This window comes from Halictus rubicundus, chromosome 7, assembly GCF_050948215.1.
Source record: "Halictus rubicundus isolate RS-2024b chromosome 7, iyHalRubi1_principal, whole genome shotgun sequence".
NCBI lineage: Eukaryota > Metazoa > Arthropoda > Insecta > Hymenoptera > Halictidae > Halictus > Halictus rubicundus.
Window position 1 is genome coordinate 2,678,967 of NC_135155.1, and position 19,926 is coordinate 2,698,892.

General features: G+C 39.2%; 2 protein-coding genes across 21 annotated transcripts in view; both read left to right on the forward strand.

Annotated features, from left to right (window-relative positions):
- Positions 1-306: 306 nt before the first annotated feature.
- On the forward strand, positions 307-4,320 carry Vap33 (VAMP-associated protein 33kDa). The gene is made up of 6 exons (XM_076790461.1): positions 307-534; positions 2,218-2,373; positions 2,507-2,619; positions 2,747-2,926; positions 3,011-3,112; positions 3,194-4,320. The coding sequence occupies exons 1-6, from the start codon at positions 477-479 to the stop codon at positions 3,389-3,391; spliced, it is 807 nt and encodes a 268-aa protein (XP_076646576.1). The 5' UTR covers positions 307-476; the 3' UTR covers positions 3,392-4,320.
- A 3,087-nt stretch (positions 4,321-7,407) lies between these two features.
- Positions 7,408-19,926, forward strand: part of Glut1 (Glucose transporter 1) — a 119,414-nt gene continuing 106,895 nt past the window's right edge. For 11 of the 20 annotated variants that reach the window (XR_013082519.1, XR_013082520.1, XM_076790439.1 and 8 more), the window contains exon 1: positions 7,426-8,204. The gene's annotated coding sequence lies outside the window, so the exon portion shown is untranslated. Of the gene's footprint in view, positions 8,205-19,926 lie in introns of all 20 variants that reach the window. The other 9 variants (XM_076790442.1, XM_076790452.1, XM_076790453.1 and 6 more) reach the window with 5 other exon arrangements.

Below are 19,926 nucleotides of genomic sequence, written 5' to 3' on the forward strand. Positions count from 1 at the left end.
ATCTTAAAATTTTTTAATTGTTTCGTTTTTCGAAAACTATCTGCAAAATTTACCAACGCCTGACTTCCATTCGAATAACAATTAATATTTTGTTAACGATCGTTTTTGGAAAAAGTGTCTAAAATAACTGTTGTTTTTGGTCTCTGGTTTGTACGGTGCGTCTTTTACCGGCATTTCAAGTTTTGGGACGTGCAGAAGTAGCGAATATGATTACCGCGGTAACGTCTGTCCGTGACGTAACGGCTGTACTCCTGATAATTTCCGTCGTGACGCATGCGTATTCGATTCAGAGCAAAAATCAGAATTAGTCCAACGGAATCCCGGAAAGTAGCGAGTGCGAGACACAGCGGTGCCGTTGCACAAAATCATAACGAGCGTTGATTAACCTGTCAAGACGTGGTCCCGTATTGTTTTATTTACGCACTCGAAAGTGTTGCGGCTAATCGTCCGTAGGATTCGGTCGACTGCCAGGCAGGATGGTGAAGCAGGATCAAGCTTTAATTATCGAACCGGAAAGCGAACTACGGTTCCAGGGTACGCTCAAACGACCAATCATTCTTTCATGTGTAGTTTTCTTCGCACGTTTCTTTTTCTTTTGTCTTGTCTTCCGTTCCGTTCGAGTCTCTATCCTGATTTCGTGACAAAACGAGGCGCATTGTTCGGTCTCACGAAACCGCACACAGTGTGCTACGTTGTCAAGATGACGTAAGGTTGATTCCGGTAGCCAATTTGATTGCATTCTGATTTACGACTAAATAAGATTAGGCACGACGATTTAGTAGATACAATCAGCCTTCGTGGCCGTACCTAACCCCATTCGTTGTACGTCATTCGCTGTCAGAGCTAAGTACAGTCATGATTGACTTCTCGGTCTCCCCTCTTACGTCCCATCTTCCACGAGATATACAGTCAGCATTTTCATCGAGTTGTATTACATACACTTATTTTTCATACTTATGCAAACATGTATGTATGTATATGTATATGTATTATGTACATATACATATTTGATGTATATAACGTACAAAGATGTTCCATAAAATGTGGGCATAAGTAATCATCAGTGATGAAGGCAGCCCGCAAAATATGAAAAAAGTGTTTGTATAAACATTTGTCTGGTATGACCTTGTTTCCGATTTATAGTCATTTTTCAGTTGTTTTAATTTTTCGTAGTTTTCGGTTTATAACGAAGCAATAGATAACGTTGACATAGTCCAGTAACGTACTGAAGAGGTTCCTCACTGATTACAAATCGCACCTGACACTTTTAATGAAATCGGAATGTCAAATGATATGACGTTTGGGGTCACGTATTCGGATCGAAAGTGGTCATTGATCATTTAGAGCAATTTCTTTAAAGACATGAAAACAAGTGGTGTAACACCATCGAAACTCGAAACAAAAGTCAATCGAACATATATCTGTACGAATTTCTTTATTTTTACGCGCTAAATCCATCACAAAAGTTATGTACATATATAAATTATGAAACACCCTGTATATACAAACGTTCAACGCAGAAGAAAAAAAAAACAAATTAATTCAGCACGGCTAACGTAATATATATCGTAAATGCATATTTTTGCATATTCTTCTTTCACAAAGATATATGCATGTCCATTGATTTTTGTTTACAACCATTTTTGTACGAATTTTTTTTCGACTATTCGACATCTAATGTATCGTGTATCGTTAATTATTATTTAAGTTAAGCAAACCTGTAAAAATACGAATGCCTGCAATTTACAGTTTTTTTTTTAGTAAATGTCTTTTATTTCGAATTTTTCACTTTGCTATTTATAAAATGACAACTTTCTTGATGAACTATGAAATAAAGAAAATGTTGAATGCCGTGCTTACTGTGGTAAATTCTTACTTTGTTTCACATATCAAGTGACTGTTGGAATTTGTCATATTTTAAAGTTTGAAAAAGCAAAGAGTAAAATCCATGTAAATAGTTTCATTCATACATAAAAACATGGTTCATTGTGTGTACAACTTACTGTTTGCATTTAATATTCATTGCCTTTTATCTATATATATCTATTTTAAACGTGTTTATCATATTTGTGCCACAGACTGTCATCACTGTAAATTACTAAACTTAAATTTTATGAAAGATATACATATTTGCTTTTCCTTTAGAGAGTGACCAAGTGGAAGATGTAATACGAGTAAGACTTTTAAGTGATGAATCATTTTTATAATGTATTGCAGGCCCATTCGCAACAGCACCGGTCACGTCGTACATAACATTAACGAATCCAACGAAACGTAAAATTTACTTTAAAATAAAGACAACTGCTCCAAAGAGATATTGTGTACGTCCTAACTGTGGATTTATTATGCCAAAGAAAACATCTCAAGTAACTGGTTAGTTCAGAATTAATTATACATTAAATATTAATAGTTCGATAATGTTTCTTACAAAGCTAATATCATGAAATTTCTGAAGAATAACCTTGGTTATTTAAAAACTTCATTTACTAGCTGTCATATTTTTCAGTGACTTTACAACCATTTGATTTTGATCCGACGGAAAAGAATAAACATAAATTTATGGTACAAGCTTTAATGGCTCCACCTAAAGATGATGACGATTGCACATATATCGATCTGGTATGTAATAGTATAAAAGTCATGTTTGTACTATATCGTGTTCACAATTATATACCTTTTGTTTTGTTACAATAATTGTTTTTCATTTTGAACTTTGACCGACCATGAATTTAAATTGTTTTTAAAGTGGAAAGACCCAGATGTAGATGAGCTAATGGAATCAAAATTAAAATGTGTATTTCAAAATCCTGTAACTTACACTACAACAGCTAAAACCACTTCGACTACCACGACAACTAAATCAGAAGCAAATATAAATAATGGTAAAAACAAAGGAGTTGGTGATACTGGCAAGTCATCACCCAAGGTAATGATTACTGTACACTTTTGTTTTATTGATGATGTTTAATTGCATATTATGTAACATAATCTTATGGGTTTGTTTTATTAGATGCTTGGAGAAGCAGAGGAAAAATTATTAAAAGCAGCACAAGAAGTTAATCAGCTTAGGGTAGAAGAAAGTACTCTTAGGCAGGAAAACATCCAGTTGAAGGTAAGAAATTATATATTTAATTTATAGGAAAGATACATGCAGCGAGACGACAAATATATTCAAAATCGGTTTTATTTGTAGGAAGATATATTAAAATTAAAGAATGCAGCATTGGGAAATGACGCTACCTTAGCAGCGGCTAGAGGTTTGATTCCACGAAGCAGTATAGTAGCGTCTAGAGGTTTGATCTCACGAAACAATAGCCAATTTTCTCCAAATACCATCCTCATTGCCGTTGCCATGGTCATAGTAGGATATTTATTTGGAAAAATGTTCTGAGCAGCCGTTACAATACCGCATAACTTGGCACATCCCCTCTTCCCCTGTGTTTCTTAGCCTGCCCCCCTGCTACCATGTACCACTTACTGATCGGAGAGATCAAAATCAGTCATCGTATTACACGGTTGTTCATAATAAATACTATAAACATGAACAGGTAGTGGTTTACAATAATAGAATTAAACGCGCTGCAGGAGTGTGCTTATATTTTGGTAAACCGACTGAACTTTTAAATCCTTTTTTAAGAAATCACATCGCATAGGCAGTAGCATAGAATGCAGAAGTTAAAGATAAAATTTTTTTGTTGTCGGTGAGTGTCGTAAACTATTAATGATTTCAATATTGAATCATGAATTAAAAACGAAGTGTTAATACCATCCGAGATCATCCATTTTTTTTCGTTTTCGACATTTCTTATGAAAGGATTTTTGCTTTACGAATTTGCTTGCGGCGATGTCTTCGAGAAACAAAACACGTGTTGTCACTAAGTGAATTATGTATGGAATTACGAAATTTATTAAATATAAACTCTTTCAAACAAACGTATTCATTTACAGAATAAAGTCTGTATCTGTGTATAAAAAAAGAGAAAAAAACGAGAGGAAAGAAAAAGGGAAACAGAAATGAATTCTTTTTTTTTTGACATACTAAAACGTACTTAACAATCACACGATGTAAGATTGTACATAATGTATCCAGTTTAAGATAATATATTAATGTCTAACTTATAGTCAGGAGGGGGAGGGGGGCTGGCTGATTATTAACTGTAGTGGTTCGTGATTCAGAAATTGGATACGCTGGCTCTATCCATCAGCAATGGTATATCACATAAGCGATTTAATGCATTACAAATTTTTGACGCTTCAGTGTATTTTTATTTCTTTATGTTTGTCTTATAAAAATCCAAAATAAAGATATCTCGGATGTCATACGGCGGACGTTTTTTAATACTTCGTACCTTTCTCGTCATTGATCGTTCATGTATTCCGGAAGTGGAGCATAGCGTACACGAATATGGTATCGCTTGAAATCTCATCTTAACGAAACCGTTCAAGTTTCTCCACCTGTAAACGGAGGTTTTTTTTTGTAGATTATCCATCGTCACAATTAATATCGAGCATGACGCAGTTAAAAACATATAACACACGAGTACTTGTATTTTCGTGCCTTAGGAATAGAGGCAGCAATATAACTTCATTCACGCTTCATTGAAGTCTCATAACAGTCTCGAATATTTCTATATCGAATATTTCCATTAATGAAAAATTAGATCGTTGAATTGAATTGTAGCATACGCCGACGTGGAGTTGGGAAATTGTGAAAAATGTGAACGAAAAGACGGAACGTCGAACATTTATCCTTTACGACTTACATCATTCATTATTTCCAATTTATTTATATATTTAATACACTTGTATCGAATATCGACTTTTGTAATAATCACTAGATATTTTTTATCATTCTTCGAGCTTCTGATCTAAACCACTCTTCAAATATTATCGTATTATATAAGTGTACTTCTGACGACTATTTAATAGACGCGCTCGCGTCTTCTCGATCCAAAACTATTCCAACATCTCATCGTTCTACAATATACTTTCTATTGCATTCTTCCCTTCTTCAGTGTTACTCATTCGGGAACGTCGAATAAACTTGTAACGAGGGTGCGCCGCTCGCATTTTCTGTTCTCGGAATTAGTGTTACTTGTTCTCGAACAGCTTCCCTTCAACGGGAGAAAGAAAAAAAAAGATCGCATCCGATATGTAACGAAGTGGCATGATAAGAGAATATTGTAATTATAAAAATGTATCTGATTGGAATTTCTCCGTATCGCGTGTTTATAAAATAAATATTGTAAACGACTGATTGTTCAATATATACCTGACGTATAGGTATAAGTTGCTTTTCTTTCCGCGTGGATACAGGGGGTACGTTAAGGAAATAGTTCGAGAGTTCGCTGGTAAAAAAAGAACAACCTTTATCAAGGCAGCGAACAACAATTCTTTATTCCGACCGAACGGTTTATTGACAAAATTATGAACACGATCCGGTGTGTCATGTTGTCAGCACAAAAATTCTTTCGTCCGAGAATAGATTGTAAACGAATTTCTTTTCAAACAATTGACCTCATCGTCGTCGTTCGAATTCTTGCGCCATTGTGCTTCGATGTTATTATTATACGTTATTACTGTATCCGAAGCAGATTGTCACAATTTAGAACAGGCTGCCATTAACCGCGGATCGTTGAACGAAACAATGAGATCGCCATTGTGTAAATAAACCGCAATACGACCGAATGTTATGCAAATTGTAGAACGGTTGCAATTATATTAACTACTCTATGAGAAACAATAATAATATCAAACGTATTACAGAACAATTGTTTCACCTGTATATGTAGCATTCAATTTTCTTACAACGTACATTGAATAAAATTCCGAACATAACAATACATCCACGCAATGATATCCGTACTTTAAATATCATTAATCAATTATTGCGAAGGTTACTTGATATGACAACAGAATACAGTCGAAGAATCGATCAGCTACGTGGGAGGATAAATATGAGGATAAAATTCTCTACTTTTTCGAAACGAAAAGTAATTGCGCGAAACGAAGTAGTTTAGGTCAAGCTATAATCAGGCAACCTTCTGGGTGCACATGCACTCGCGTACTTTCTCCTCGTCCGTCGAATGGTGGTGGGGAAAAGGAGCGTTCATAGGCGAGACAGAGAGTGGTGTATTGGATACTTAAAAACTCAAAGAACAAGGAGACCATCGATTAAACGATCAAATTCGTCGTCTTTTCAACAACGAGATAGCTTATCTCAATCTCGACGCATCGTGATCAAATAGTGATCGAATAGCGATCGATCACAATTCGCAACTTCAAACGCTTCCACGCAAATGGTATACTTTCACTATCCGCAGGAAACTAATTTTAATCTGAAAACACCACCCCTCTGGTTGATGAGAATACTCGTCGTCGGATATTTATATTCATCATTAACATCCCCCCTACGGACGTCACGCGAATACTAATAATATTTTCCTTCGAGAAACTATCGGGTGTGCCCACGCGACACGGAAAGCTGCTAGTTTACCCTATTTTAAATAACACAGTATGCGCAGACGAATGCGAAAATAGATATAGCGCATCGGGGGTGTACGGCATGTGGTGGTATATCGTGCGGATGCAAATCGGCTCTCCTCCACCTCGGACACGTGGCTCCCTTTGATCAAACCCGTCGAACGATACTCGTACCGAGACGTTCGACTGCGAACTAAAGTCGGATAGGACTTCCTCAGGTAGGTTGCAGATAAATCATGATCAGGGATGAGGGAGGTGGATGTCAGAGAGTGGAGCGGCGTACACAGCGCAGACCAGCCTGATCAGGGTGGCGGCGGCAGTAGCGACTGGCTATTGATTTCAAGGGCTTCCTTAACCCCCCGCTTTGCCGCTGAGTGCCCGACGGCTTCAGGTCACCCCAAAGGGCTGTCGGTGCCCGCGACTAATAAAACAATTCTATACGTTTGTGTCTGTTACAAGACAACCTAGCTTCGTACATCTCTAACGCGTGACCCCTGACATTCGAAAACCCGTCATTTTCCAACGGTTCGCACGAACCCCATCACCTTCGTTCAGCAGCGTGACATTACAGGAAACGTTGTTCGAGCTATGAATTTTGAAAACTACCACGCAAGGATCGATCACGTTATATCTACCGAGAATCTTTACGGATTATCGTCGATCGTTCGTGTTCGATAGAATCGATCGGGATATTTCGATCGGAGGGCTTTCGGATCGTGTTCGGCAGCGGGTATCGAAAAAGGAGACTGGCCTAAATAAAGAGTTCTTCAAAATTTCGCGGTTAAGTGGCCGTAGGAGAGAGAGTTGAGGGCGAGAGGCGATCAGGGGAGGGGCGGCCGAAGAGGGTAAGGGATGCGCGGAGGGTAGATAGGAGGATAGGGGTAAAACGGAGTAGGGGGTGTCAGGGATCTTGGATAGGCGGGCACCCTAGGTGGTTACGGTACTGCGCGAGTTGGGTCGAGCGCAGACGGATCGCGGGGTAAGCCGTCGCTCGGCATACGTCGAACTAGGTGCTCCGTGTTGGGGCGTCTCCTGCCATCGAGCATCGGTGTCGTGCAGTCGATCGGGGGACGACCACCGCCTTCTTCGAGTCATTGTTGGCCCCGGGACCGGACCGGACCGAGTCGGACCGTTGCTGGAACGTAACGTAACGCGGTAGACGCCGCAGCCGCAGCCGCAGCCGCCCGCCGCCGTCGCCGTCGCCGTCGCCGCCGCCGCCTATTCGTTCAGCCCCTGCTTTTTTGTTTCTCTGGAACTGGAACGTGTGTCGGACACGGCGACGACGATGAGACAACGACGATGGTACTCGTGGTAACGCGACCACAGTGCGCCGTGGCCAGTGCGGGCGTCGGCATCGTCGTCGGTTGTGTACGCGATCGGACGAGCAAGGAGATGGTGTCCCCGGATCGTTCGGATATAAGTGACTTGGTTGCTAACGCTGTCGCTGTCAGTGCCGCCGCGTCCGCGTACAACGTCCCCGACGTCGTCGTAGCCGCTGCTGCCGTCGCCGCTACCGTCACCGCCACCGCCACCGCTGCCGTTATTATTGCTGCTGTCACCACCGCTACCGCCACCACCGTCAACCCTGTTGTGGCTGCCGCCGTCAGTTACGCCACTGCCAATACTGCCATTTTCGACGACGCGAGCATGATCACTGTTGCTGACGCCGAACAGGCTTCCACCGCGTACCCGCAGACGATGTAACCCTGACGTGCGTACAGGTGAGTGCCGCTCCGTTTCCAAATTCTTAAACACCGACCCAGCCCATTCCATCCATCCATCTATCGGCTCGCTTCTCTGTCGCGACAGTTTCCCGTCGTTCTCATCCTTCTCCTTCTCCTCCTCTGCATAGGGGGTTGGCAAGATGAAAGAACGCGTACACGGCGAAGAATAGACCGAGAAACCGAACGAAGGGAGAGCCAAATGGTATTACGGACAGAAGAGAGGTCGAGGAAGAGAGGAAGTGCGAATGAATGCTATATATATATATATCTATCTATCAATATATATATATACGTGTACGAAGAGAGAGAGAGAGAGAGAGAGAGAGAGAGAGAGGGCGAGCGTGAGAGGGGGAGAGAGGGTGGGGGATGTTCAAGGATAAAAGAGGCCTGGAAGGAAGAAAAGCGAATGCCGTAAAAGAGATTCTATTCATTCGTTGGCGTCGCGTATACGATTAGAATAGAATTTCTCGTCCTATTATCCGCGGTCGTCGTGCCCCGGTGACTCGACACCACATAACCTCCGTCAATCGATAATACAAGACGACAGCACCCGCGGCGCTCACCAAGATCGACCTAGGAACGAACACCAGCTCGCGTTCCTGGGTCGAGCGGTGGCTATCGATGAACCTTGTTGCCGAGACTCTCTGTTCTCGAGGAACAACTCGTGGACGATCCCGACGAGCACACAAGCAAAATCTTTGAATCGAGGCAACGATCTACATGCGTCCTGGCCCAGTTTCTGCGTGTCATGGGTGGACGAGAGGAATCGAGTACGCCAGAGAGCGGATACCTTTAATCACCCTCTCCGGCGGTATCCTGGCCGATTACACGACCGGAATATATCCCGGGCTATCCTGTGTTCGGTGGTTTATGACACGGCTTCAACCTCGCCCATGTTAATTGGCGAGGATCGATCCTCCTGGAAACGATTACACGGTCGCGGGCTCTCACGGTCGTTCGATCGCCCGCTTCGGGATCCTATTTTCGTGTTCGTTTTCGCCGCAGGAAGGGTGGGACGAGAGGGAGGGGGGAAGAGAGAGAGAGAGAGAGAGAGAGAGAGAGAGCCAGTTAACTGGCTGGCTGGCTGGATGGCTAACTCGCTCGCTCGCGAAACTTGGTAACGCGGGCACGCGAGATAATCGAGATGAGGCGGATGCGGTCGGAGATAAGGAAGATTAGCCGAAGCGACGGAATCGCGATTACACGCCGCCGCCGTTACCCGTTCGAACGCCATTTGCGTGCGAAACACGATAAAGGCTCGTTTTTGATTCGTCCCGTGTAGAATGCGCAAAAGCACCGGCAGTGATGCACGGATGCATACACATATATACACACAACTACGCGTACACCAGTGCATATAGACGCATACGGGCACACATATAGATATACACGTCGCGCGAAGCGGATGAATGAATGCTGTGAATAAAGTAAGTAGGTTAACGAGAACGACGATCGCGGTGTTCCGAATCCCGCGATTTCTTCGTTCCGTTTTCTTCATTCCTTCGAGTTTTTTTCAGGAATTCTGCGTTTCGAATAAGAACTCCCTCGTCAATTTCGAATCGAACCGTTCGCCACTTGACGACTGTTCCTCCCCCCCATCCCTCTCACTCCTCCCCCTCGACGATTCTTCCGCATATACAACGCAAACTGCGCCTATTGTCGTATTGTTATCCACACGCGAGCTATAATACACCCGGCCGGGAATAATCGTTCGTATCTAGTTTCTCTGTTCGAATCGATGTTCGCAATTGTGTTACTTGGAAATGGCACGGGCTCCGCGGAACCGTTCTGCACGAAATCCGGGGGAAAAGAACGCCACGGCGGCGTTAAGCTCTTTCTCATTATTAGATAACGATCACGCGCGCCGCGTGCGCCTATTCCTCTCGCCGCAATTTTCCTCCGAGCCGTGCACCGTTTCGAATTACCATTTTACACGTTCCCGGACCTATCGTTCAGTCCCTCAAGCCCGATTCCCCTCGGCTAAGATCCCGACTTCTCCCGCTATTCTTTTTCCTTCGACAACCGAAGAAAACGCATTGCTACTTCATTTAACCATCAAACGGTACACTGTTCTCTCAGATCAACATGTACCATACTGGCATCTTCTTAAATATTCAATTGGAATTTATTAAAATGCTTTCAGGTATACAAGGCGAGTCTCGTAACACGACGACTTCAAACAACTCCTTAGTTATTTGTTTTACGAAAAGAGTTTTTCAAACAAATGCTGCATGGTTTTCAAGGGGGAGGGATGTGCAGTTCTGTAATCTGTTTTTTCTTACTTTGCTTTTTTATCGAGATGCGAGGGTCACCTTCAGTTTTTGAAATAGAATGCCAAATATTTTGTCTCGAATTCGGATGAAGCCCGAAATTCTCCGTACAAAAGTATTATACCAAGTAGGGCTCAATATTAATAATTACTAAGATATTCTCACACTTATTTCATTTTTTAAACATTAAAAATTAAGTTTATCTCGAGCTATCAACGATGGGCCGTAGATATGCGAGAACGTATCATTAGTGCAGGTGCCGCAATAACTGCAGAAACACTAGAAAAAGTTCTTCGTCTACTCATAATCCGATTACGCAAGTGCATCGATTGTATTGGACAACACTTCGAGCATTGCTTTAAATAATATTTGTCTTACAATTATTTTAGAAATTTTTCATTTCAAGCTTTGTTTAGCGTGATATTTTTTTTATGGAGAATTTTGTATTTTATTCGAATTCGAGAAAAAATATTGCGCATTCCGTTTAAAAAACTGAAGATGACCCCTATATCTCGATAAAAAGGAAATGTAACAAAAAACAGATTGCAGTACTGTACATCCTCCTGGAAACCATTCAACATTTGTTTGAAATCTTTATTCGTACAACGAATAACTTAATATTACTTAGTTATTTGAAGTCGTCATAGTAGGAGACTCACCCTGTATAGTTTAATCCTCCAACCCGGCGGAGTCCGGGTCTATTTAGACCCAGAGTATCAAAATGGTTATTCAATTACTCAGTTTCTGACTAATTAATTAAAGGAACAGTTGTTGCATTAGTGATAATAAAAAGATTAACAGTATCTTCGAAAATATGTTTTAAAAAATTGATAAATAAAGCAGTGAACGGTCCTAAATCTTATCAATTGTATAGTTAAGATTACAAAACCCAAATATTCAAAAGAACACGAAGGTTGATACGAAAATCAGTATACAGTAATTTTTACTGGAGTCATGAGAGATTCCAGGATACCATTACAAGATTAAATCATTTTCAATTTCTATCAACCTCAAATTCAGCAACACAGCTGCACAAGGGACCCCTTCCATAATTTTCATTCATTCGACATATTGTATTTTACTTGTATTTGAACTTGAGATCTACGGAGCACTAAACGTGGCTATTTTACGTTATTTAAAAAAAAATAACAAGGGTGTGAGTATTCAGATTTTTATTACCACACTGCGGATTTAATTCGTTTCTGACAAAAATGACTAGATGACATTTAAAACAGTAAACGGATTAACACACGTCGACTGCCGTGTCACTCATATGTATATGGGTGACGGAATTATTTGTACAGATTTAGAAATTAATTTTTACATTAATGTATTCATTTTAACTTTTCATTTGTCATTTTGGAGTTTCATAGTTCTAGTATTAAACAAATACTTGAAACGACAATATTATCACAGAAATATATTCGATTTTGCATCAGCCGAAACATAAAATGGGTGAATTTTCACTTAAGGACCATATATGAATGTTAATGCTCGAAGTTGATACCTAAGAAACCTAAGAAATTTATAAACAAAATGAAAAGAAGCTGTAGCAACATAAACCTACATAAACTGTCACAATATCTGTCAACGTTAATATTATTATAGAAGGGTAAAAATCGTTTTCGTGTTTTGAACTGAGATATATTTGGATTGACTCGAAAACTAGCAAAACTACAAGAACATTAAGTGGTAAAATAATCTGGTCAATTCCTATTTATGTTATTCCTTATGGTCGGCGACGCTATTGTCGCGTCGTTTCGACGGCCCCGATGAAAGTATGCATTCGTGCGTCATCGTTTTCGGAGTTGCGCGCTGCACTACAGAGCTATCGAATTCAAATGATTATCCAAGAATGAAATCAGTATGAAACACTCAGAGATATAGGGTAAGGGACCCAATTACTGTGCCTATATTAATTACAATTATTTTTAAAGGATAATGAATATTAAAAAAACAGACATATAACACATTTATAGATTAACTGATTTTAATGAGGAAAATTTAATATCTCTTTCGTAATATTCATTATGCTTTAAAAATAAGTATAATTAATATAGGTACAGTAATTGGTACGCCCACAGTAACTGGGTTCCTTACCCTACTCGTCTGCGTTACTATTGGTTCGTGTTTGTGCTGCGGTGCCCTAATCAATGCAAGACGCAGGTTTACGACTTTAGAAAATCAACCATAAAATCTTCGAACGAGAATGATAATTTGACACTTTCTATGGGTGTGTACCCGTCTATCGGCTACAGTAGAACCTCAATTATCCAAACTAAACAGGGTAACATGAGCTTTCGAATAATAGAACGGCTGCTTTACAGTGCTAGATTTAATCTTCATTAATTTGTACAATAAATAGTGTTCCATATGGATCCCTTTAGTTTGAGTTATTTACATGTGGAACGGTGTACAGGTAACAAGAATTCGGATATCGGAGGCTTGGATAATCGAGGTCCTGCCAGGTATCCAGGAATGGAAAGAATCAACGGATTTGTATCGATCGTCCATTAAAGAACTGACGCGACAAAACTTTAAAGCTTTTTATCCTTTGCACTTCCGCAAGATTACTCGCGCGAAAGCATCTGAATAATATGCTGCTTGTATTGTTGAATTGAGAATTCAGTTTTTAAAATCAGATCAGGGCGTTCTTTTTTTTCACAGGGCACACAGTGTCCGAAACGATGATTTCAAATGATAAAATAATTGTTTAAAATTACATTAATCGACAAAGAAATATGTTTTCAACTTTGCTCTTTAGCTCGTGGTACTCCAAAAGCTTTTATAACTAGGCTTGAGTGCACATGTACCGAAAACATACAGGGTGGGGCAATAACTATGTCCAGTTTGAATATTGCCGTTATTTGTAATAATATGAAAAAATGTTATATAGAAAACTTACACAGTATAGAGGGGGACATATTGTGACACAAACATTTTCTGCGTGGCTGGAGGCATAGAGGAGATTTCAAGGTCAACTCTATTTTTTTAAATGGAATGCTATGTTTTTTTTTAGCACGATGTGATAGCCAGTGTTGAGACGAATTCAGCGAGTTATCATTGAAGGTCAATATTCAAACTGGACATAGTTATTGCTCCACCCTGTATATTCAAAACGAAATCCTTGAGGAAATTTCATTTAATAGTCTCTAATTCCATGATCTGTATATTCTTACAATCCGATGGTAAGAATCAATACTGTATCGATTTAATAGTCCACAAAGTGACGTATGTATATTAACAGGCATTTGAATACTAAATTGAATACTAAATCGAGATATTGTCGATATATAATCTGTGATAATTTCGTTTAAAACAGTAGTACAACAATATAATTAGACACATTTTAAAGCTTGAAGCCGCTATGATTGCCAACCATCGTTCATCTTTATCTAAGATATTTTTGCACGATACAGCAACTGGGAAACTGAAAACGCTTTTTTGGTCCATAGTACAGTGTTTACTCGACATATGTCCAAAATACGGGTAAAGCCAAGGTCATTTAACAGCCAGGAGATACTATTCTTTGATCCACGTCAAACATAGAAAAGGACAGCAAAGCTCTAAAGGCGACCGAGGTCTTTCCCTGCCGCAGTGGGGATAGTTCTGGGACTTTCATCGGTTAGGCATTTGGGACATATATGGAGTAAACACTGTATTACAGAATGAAACGTATGTAGAAACGTTGAAATTTTTTTCGTGACGGAAACTACCACTGATTTAACAATTGAAGCTTCCCCTTTACAACGAATGTTTAAAACTTGATCAACAATTACAGTGTAAGAAATTACCAGACTGTGGACTATGGACTGTATGCAAACTAAAAATTTTCCGTTTGAACTGCAATAAATTGGAGTGAACTAATAATTTAATTTTCTTTCCTAACATGTTTAACCATCCAACGCAACGGCGCAATTCGGGCCTATTTTGACCCAGAATATCAAAGTCGCCATTCAATTGATTAGTTTTGAGCGAATTAATTAACTGTATTCAAAATAATGAGAACTTATCGGAACATTCTGTGTAACAATAAATAATCTAAAGTCGTGTATAATGCTTTGTGTAAAGTGTCTTGTTTTAAAGTTGTTACACATGTGTCCAGCATTATGTTAATTCACATACGAGCGAGTTTCGCTCGAATGAAAATCGACCCCCACATTTTGATAAATGCTAGATATCCCTCTAATCGTGTTTGACGTAGGGTATGGTTGGTTAGTCGTACCCCATTTGTATCCAGTGAAACTTTATTGAATATACCGTACATCTCTAAAGTTAGAATTGGTACGACTAAGGATTCACATACACCTTAAGTCGTACCTAAAAATAAAATTATACAAAAATAAGTAAACATTTCATAAACAATTTATTTCAATGCAAATATTTTTATCATATCATTGTCACATATTCAATTAGTACAAACATCACAAATATATTTCTTTGTTATTTTGTTAACTCCAGCTCAAAGATTATGCACCCATGTCTTACTTTACTTACAGTGTTTTCTTGGACGTCTTCTGTCAGTACAATTTGAGAATCTCATGTGGGTACGACTTAAGATACAGCAAAAGTTTTATTTTAAATGAACATAAGAAAATATTGAATGAGGCTAATACGATTTTGTTTGTACTAAAAAATTATTTAAATACTAAAGAATCAGTACGCATAAAGGAGTGTGACTTTATCAATAATTTACTTAGTGTACAAACTACCAAACATATACAGAAAATTATAAGAATACAGCAGTAAGCGTCGTCGGTGACAGATATACACCATATGAACCAATATGGTTGATTAACACTTTGACTGCCACACTAGAAACCTCAACAATTCCATAAAATCAAAGTAAGTTATTTAATGAAATAAAGATCGAAAAAAATTAAATGTATGATATCGAGTAATCCTCCAACTTTGTTGCATTTTACAGATCCTAATCTAATTTGGTACAATGAATATATTAACGTAAAAATTCATTCTAAAACCTGGATAAATAATTTCGTCACCCACATATGGGTGACATGGCAGTCAACGTGTTAAAGTGTACATATTATTTTCGCTAGAAGCGCTGTTGTTGAGATATTACGTCCAAAATTCGAAATGTACGATTTAGACAGTGGTACAACTTGACCAATCTTCCCCTATTCGTGTCAAATGTGAAAATACGAATAAAAATGCTCTCGATTGAATTAATTGTTAACAATGTGTCGAAATGAATTCGAGCAACTTGCGTTTTTCCGAGACATTAACAATTCGTTTCCTAGCGGACGTGCAAAGAGCTTTTTCGAAAAAATAGCGCTCGGTCGGAATCACGGAGAAAATGATATTTCATGGTGTTTGAATAAATAAAAACACTTGAGACGCGGACAGAAATGGGCGGGCATTCTGTAATCTATTGTACGAGAACACCGAGTATTGCTCTGAGTAACACCGTGGCCTACATTACCGGGAGCGGGTGATGAGCGGCTAAAATATTTGAAAATGTGCCGGCGCGGTGGTTAAGTGTTAACACTGTTAATTCTGCAGGGAGTCCGCCGGGCACAGGAAAATATTCTCACCCGGTTTTTGTTCATCGATAAAAGGTTCTGCGGTGCATATGCGCGTGCGGGGTATACTGGGGGAGAGGCGGGGGTGGGGGTTGAATGCATACGTAAAGTGCACACACTTTAGGCGTGTGTAGAGGTGCACTTCCACCCCGGCGGGCTTTCGATGCGTTAAGTGCACCGAGGCCCGCGTTCTCGCGCGCACACGATAAAGTGTGTGTACTTTCCCGATTAGTTTAAGACGTCGCGGCGAGGTGCGGTGACTGTGTCTTTCACGTACGCGCGATCCGGCTAATGCTCTCGGATATCGAGCAAGGAAAGTACTCCGGCACCTGAAAAGAGAGAGCGTGACTAACGATCGGCGATTAATCGCGAAGCGTGTATTGAACGATCGGCGTGAAACAGCCCGTGTGCTCGCGTGACGTCGATCGGCCCAAATTAAAAGCGCGGAGGGAATCTCCTCGGAGAAAAGTTTTCATTGTGAACAACCCGCGGGGATGGCTGGAATCGAAGTCGTTCACAGTCCCACCACCGCCCACGCCTGGACGAAACTTTGCCTATTTAACGATAACGACGATATTGTAACGGAACATGATATCGAGTGGTAACTTTGAACGGGCATGAATCATCGCCGGATGTTCTTTAATAAATCCGCGACGCGACCTGACAGCAGGAGGCGGTTCGAAAGTTCTTGGTAAATTTCAGAAGTTTCCGCCGCAAAATGCACGGAAGAAGCGTACGCCGACGAGCGAACGCTCATGACCTACTTACATTCGTGTTTACTTGATCGATCATATACATATATTTTTTAAACTAAATTCCGCCCCCCCCTCACGCTCCCGCTCTTTCTATCTCACCTTATGCCCCGCAGCGATGATCGTGCATCCTCGTCTCTGTTCTTATCTGGCACACCCGGAGCCCGCAGTACGCTCCACTCCTTTATAATCTCTGTTCGAACAATGCCGAGATCCTTCGACTTATTACTTTCCAGTTTTATCTGCAATCGTGCATCCCCGTTTTATACTTTTAATGTACAGGCTCACACAGAATCGCCGATATACGCGCAGAAAACACAGTGTTCGGAGCAAATTACGGAATACGGCGCGCAGTGGTGCCAAATGGCCAAAAAGCGGCAAAAAATCTGTAAAAACGAAACTATCCAACGAATTTGTTTGAAAATTTGTGGAGAGACTGCCACAGGTACAACGTTTATTTGGCAAAACAAATTTTTGTACTAAGTTGTTAACATTAAGTAATATGGGCTAATCGAAAATCTCTGTTTTCTGCCCATTTTTTATTTATGGAAGCACACAACAAATCCTTTAATAGATTTTGGTCTGGAACTAATCGTTTTGGCAAGGTGTAATATTGATCTAACTTTGTGCAAAAAATCATGAGACCATTCGAGACCCTTTCGCCACAATTTAAGTTTAAATATCAACTTTCAGAATTTCCAAAAGTGAATCGTGCGGAAGTTACGATTATTTGATGTTCCAGGTGAAATTTTTTAGAAATATTTCTAAATAATAAAGAAAAATGTGAAGTGCATATGATTTATTAATTTTTTATGTGTAAAAAAATATTTAATAACAATTTTTTTTATCTTACATAAATTATTTTTATAGCGTTCATTGGAGCACTACCAAAAAATACCTGTTGCATTTTTGCAACAGTGGTCCAGTGAACGAAAACTTTGTTTATTTAACATAAAAAATTGTTATTAAATATTTTTTTATATGTACGAATGTCACATTTTTTTTATTATCTGATATGTATCCCCTAAAAATTTCACCTGAAACAGCAAATAATCGTGACGTCCGCGCGATTCATTCTTGGAAATTCCGAAAGTTGATATTTAAACTTAAATTGCGGCGAAAACATCTCGAAGTATCTCATGAAATTTTGCACAAAGCTAGATCAATATTATAACTTGCCAAAACGATTAGTTCCAGATCGAAGCTATTCAAAGGATTTTTTGTATTCCTCCATAAATAAAAAATGAGCGTAACGCAAAGGGGCTTCAGGTTAGTCCATATTACTTAATGTTAAACAACTTTTTGTGGAAAATTTTTTTTGCCAGTTAATAGTTGAAACCATTTGCAATAACCCATATGATTTGTATACCCCTAAGTATTCAATTATAGACGGAGTAATTACATAACTATTGCACTGAAAACTGATGAATTCCCAAGAGCGAGGAAATGGTTATCAAAAATCTGACTTTGGCACATCATCAGTATTAGGCTATACAAAAATAATTTTTTTTTATAAAAATCGAAAATTTATAAAGCGGATTTTTTTCGCCTTGGCACCACTGTGCGGCGCACAATATCTCCTACACTAATGATTTTTTTACACAAATAGATTAATACTTTTTTGTAGAAAATATGAAGGAGCATCAGCTGATGCAATAAAAAATATATGATTCCATTAAAAAAAACATCAATGACCTTCATATGTCCTTTGCACGTCCACCTACAACAAAATGTACCATCAGAATGTGCCACTCTCAAAACCATTCAATGCGTAATAATAATGATGTAAATCTAGATGGCAAAATGTGGCGACCCACTCTGTATATATATTTTTCGAAGGACCTGTTGGCACTGAGCCACCCTCAAATGTATCCCCGCGTCGCGTCGCGTCGTCTTCATCCAATTGCCGGGCGCTTGGATGAAGCTTGGTACAGAAGTGAGGAGAGCTTGGCTCCACCGTTCACCGAATCGCCTCTCATTGCTCCGTTTAAATTACGAAGGCTTAATACTCGCACTGCTTTCGCCAAAACAGGTACACGAGCTTGTCACCGTTGCCGTTATTTTCATCTTCCGACTCTGATATTTTTGTAATCACATCTTTATACAATAACGTTCTGAAACACACATACATAATATAAGACGCTTAAAACATGTGCACCGGGAATTATTGCATCAACACAATATTATATGTACAACATTGTTGAGTCGCTTTTCTGTTCACCTCTTAAAGGGTGTAACCGGATAAGGAAGTCAAAAGTGCCTCCAAACCAAATTGAATTTGTAATAGGCCATTCGATCGCTTATCCGAAATAAATACTTCGTGCCAATTTTCAGCCCTAAGTGGGGGGTTAGTAATGGGGTGACAAAGAAAATCAGTTTTTTCCGTAATTTCTCTTATCCTCTACAAATGAAAATTCTGGAAAAATCAGGCATATTCTAGCTACTAGAATGCACATTTATGAATTTTTTCATAATTTTTAGCTTCGAAACTGTATTTTAAAAGATAAAAAAACTTCTAAAATGCTGATTTCTTGTAGAAGTCATGAGATACTAAGTTTATATTTTTATAGTTTTAATATTTCGTTATGGTTGTTAACGTATAATTTTTTCAAATTTTTCAGAGTGGGGGCACATATTTAAAAAAATAGAAAACAACTATTTGTTACATTTTCCATGCCTGTACAAGTATCATGTTCATATGACAAATTTTAAACAATATGCATTTATTTCCATGGAAGAGTTCTTACCCCTCTGCTGCATCAGTCTTCGTCTCTGTCATCATTGATTATGGTTTTTAATTTCTTTGACTATGTGACCCCGCTTTGAAAAATCTGAAAAAATTAAATGTTAACTACTATAATAAGATGCTAAAACTGTAAAAATATAAACGTAGTACTTCATAACTTCTACAAGAAATCGGCATTTCAAACATTTTTTTATTTTTTAAAATTCCGTTTCGATGCTAAAAATTCTGAAAAAATTCATAGATGTGCATTCTAATAGCTAAAACATGCTTGATTTTTTTCAGTATTTTCAATTGAAGAGGATAAGAGAAACTACTGGAAGACCTGATTTTCTTTGTCACCCTATTACTACCCCCTATGTCGACATTGTCGACATTCAAAGTATTTTCTTTGGATGAGCTATCGAATGG

Excerpts from the sequence above, each read along its gene's own strand:
- Vap33 (XM_076790461.1), top strand. The coding sequence starts at position 477 with ATGGTGAAGCAGGATCAAGCTTTAATTATCGAACCGGAAAGCGAACTA. Across the intron at positions 2,620-2,746 it reads ATTGCACATATATCGATCTG|TGGAAAGACCCAGATGTAGA; the intron begins GTATGTAATAGT and ends TTGTTTTTAAAG. Across the intron at positions 2,927-3,010 it reads CTGGCAAGTCATCACCCAAG|ATGCTTGGAGAAGCAGAGGA; the intron begins GTAATGATTACT and ends TTGTTTTATTAG.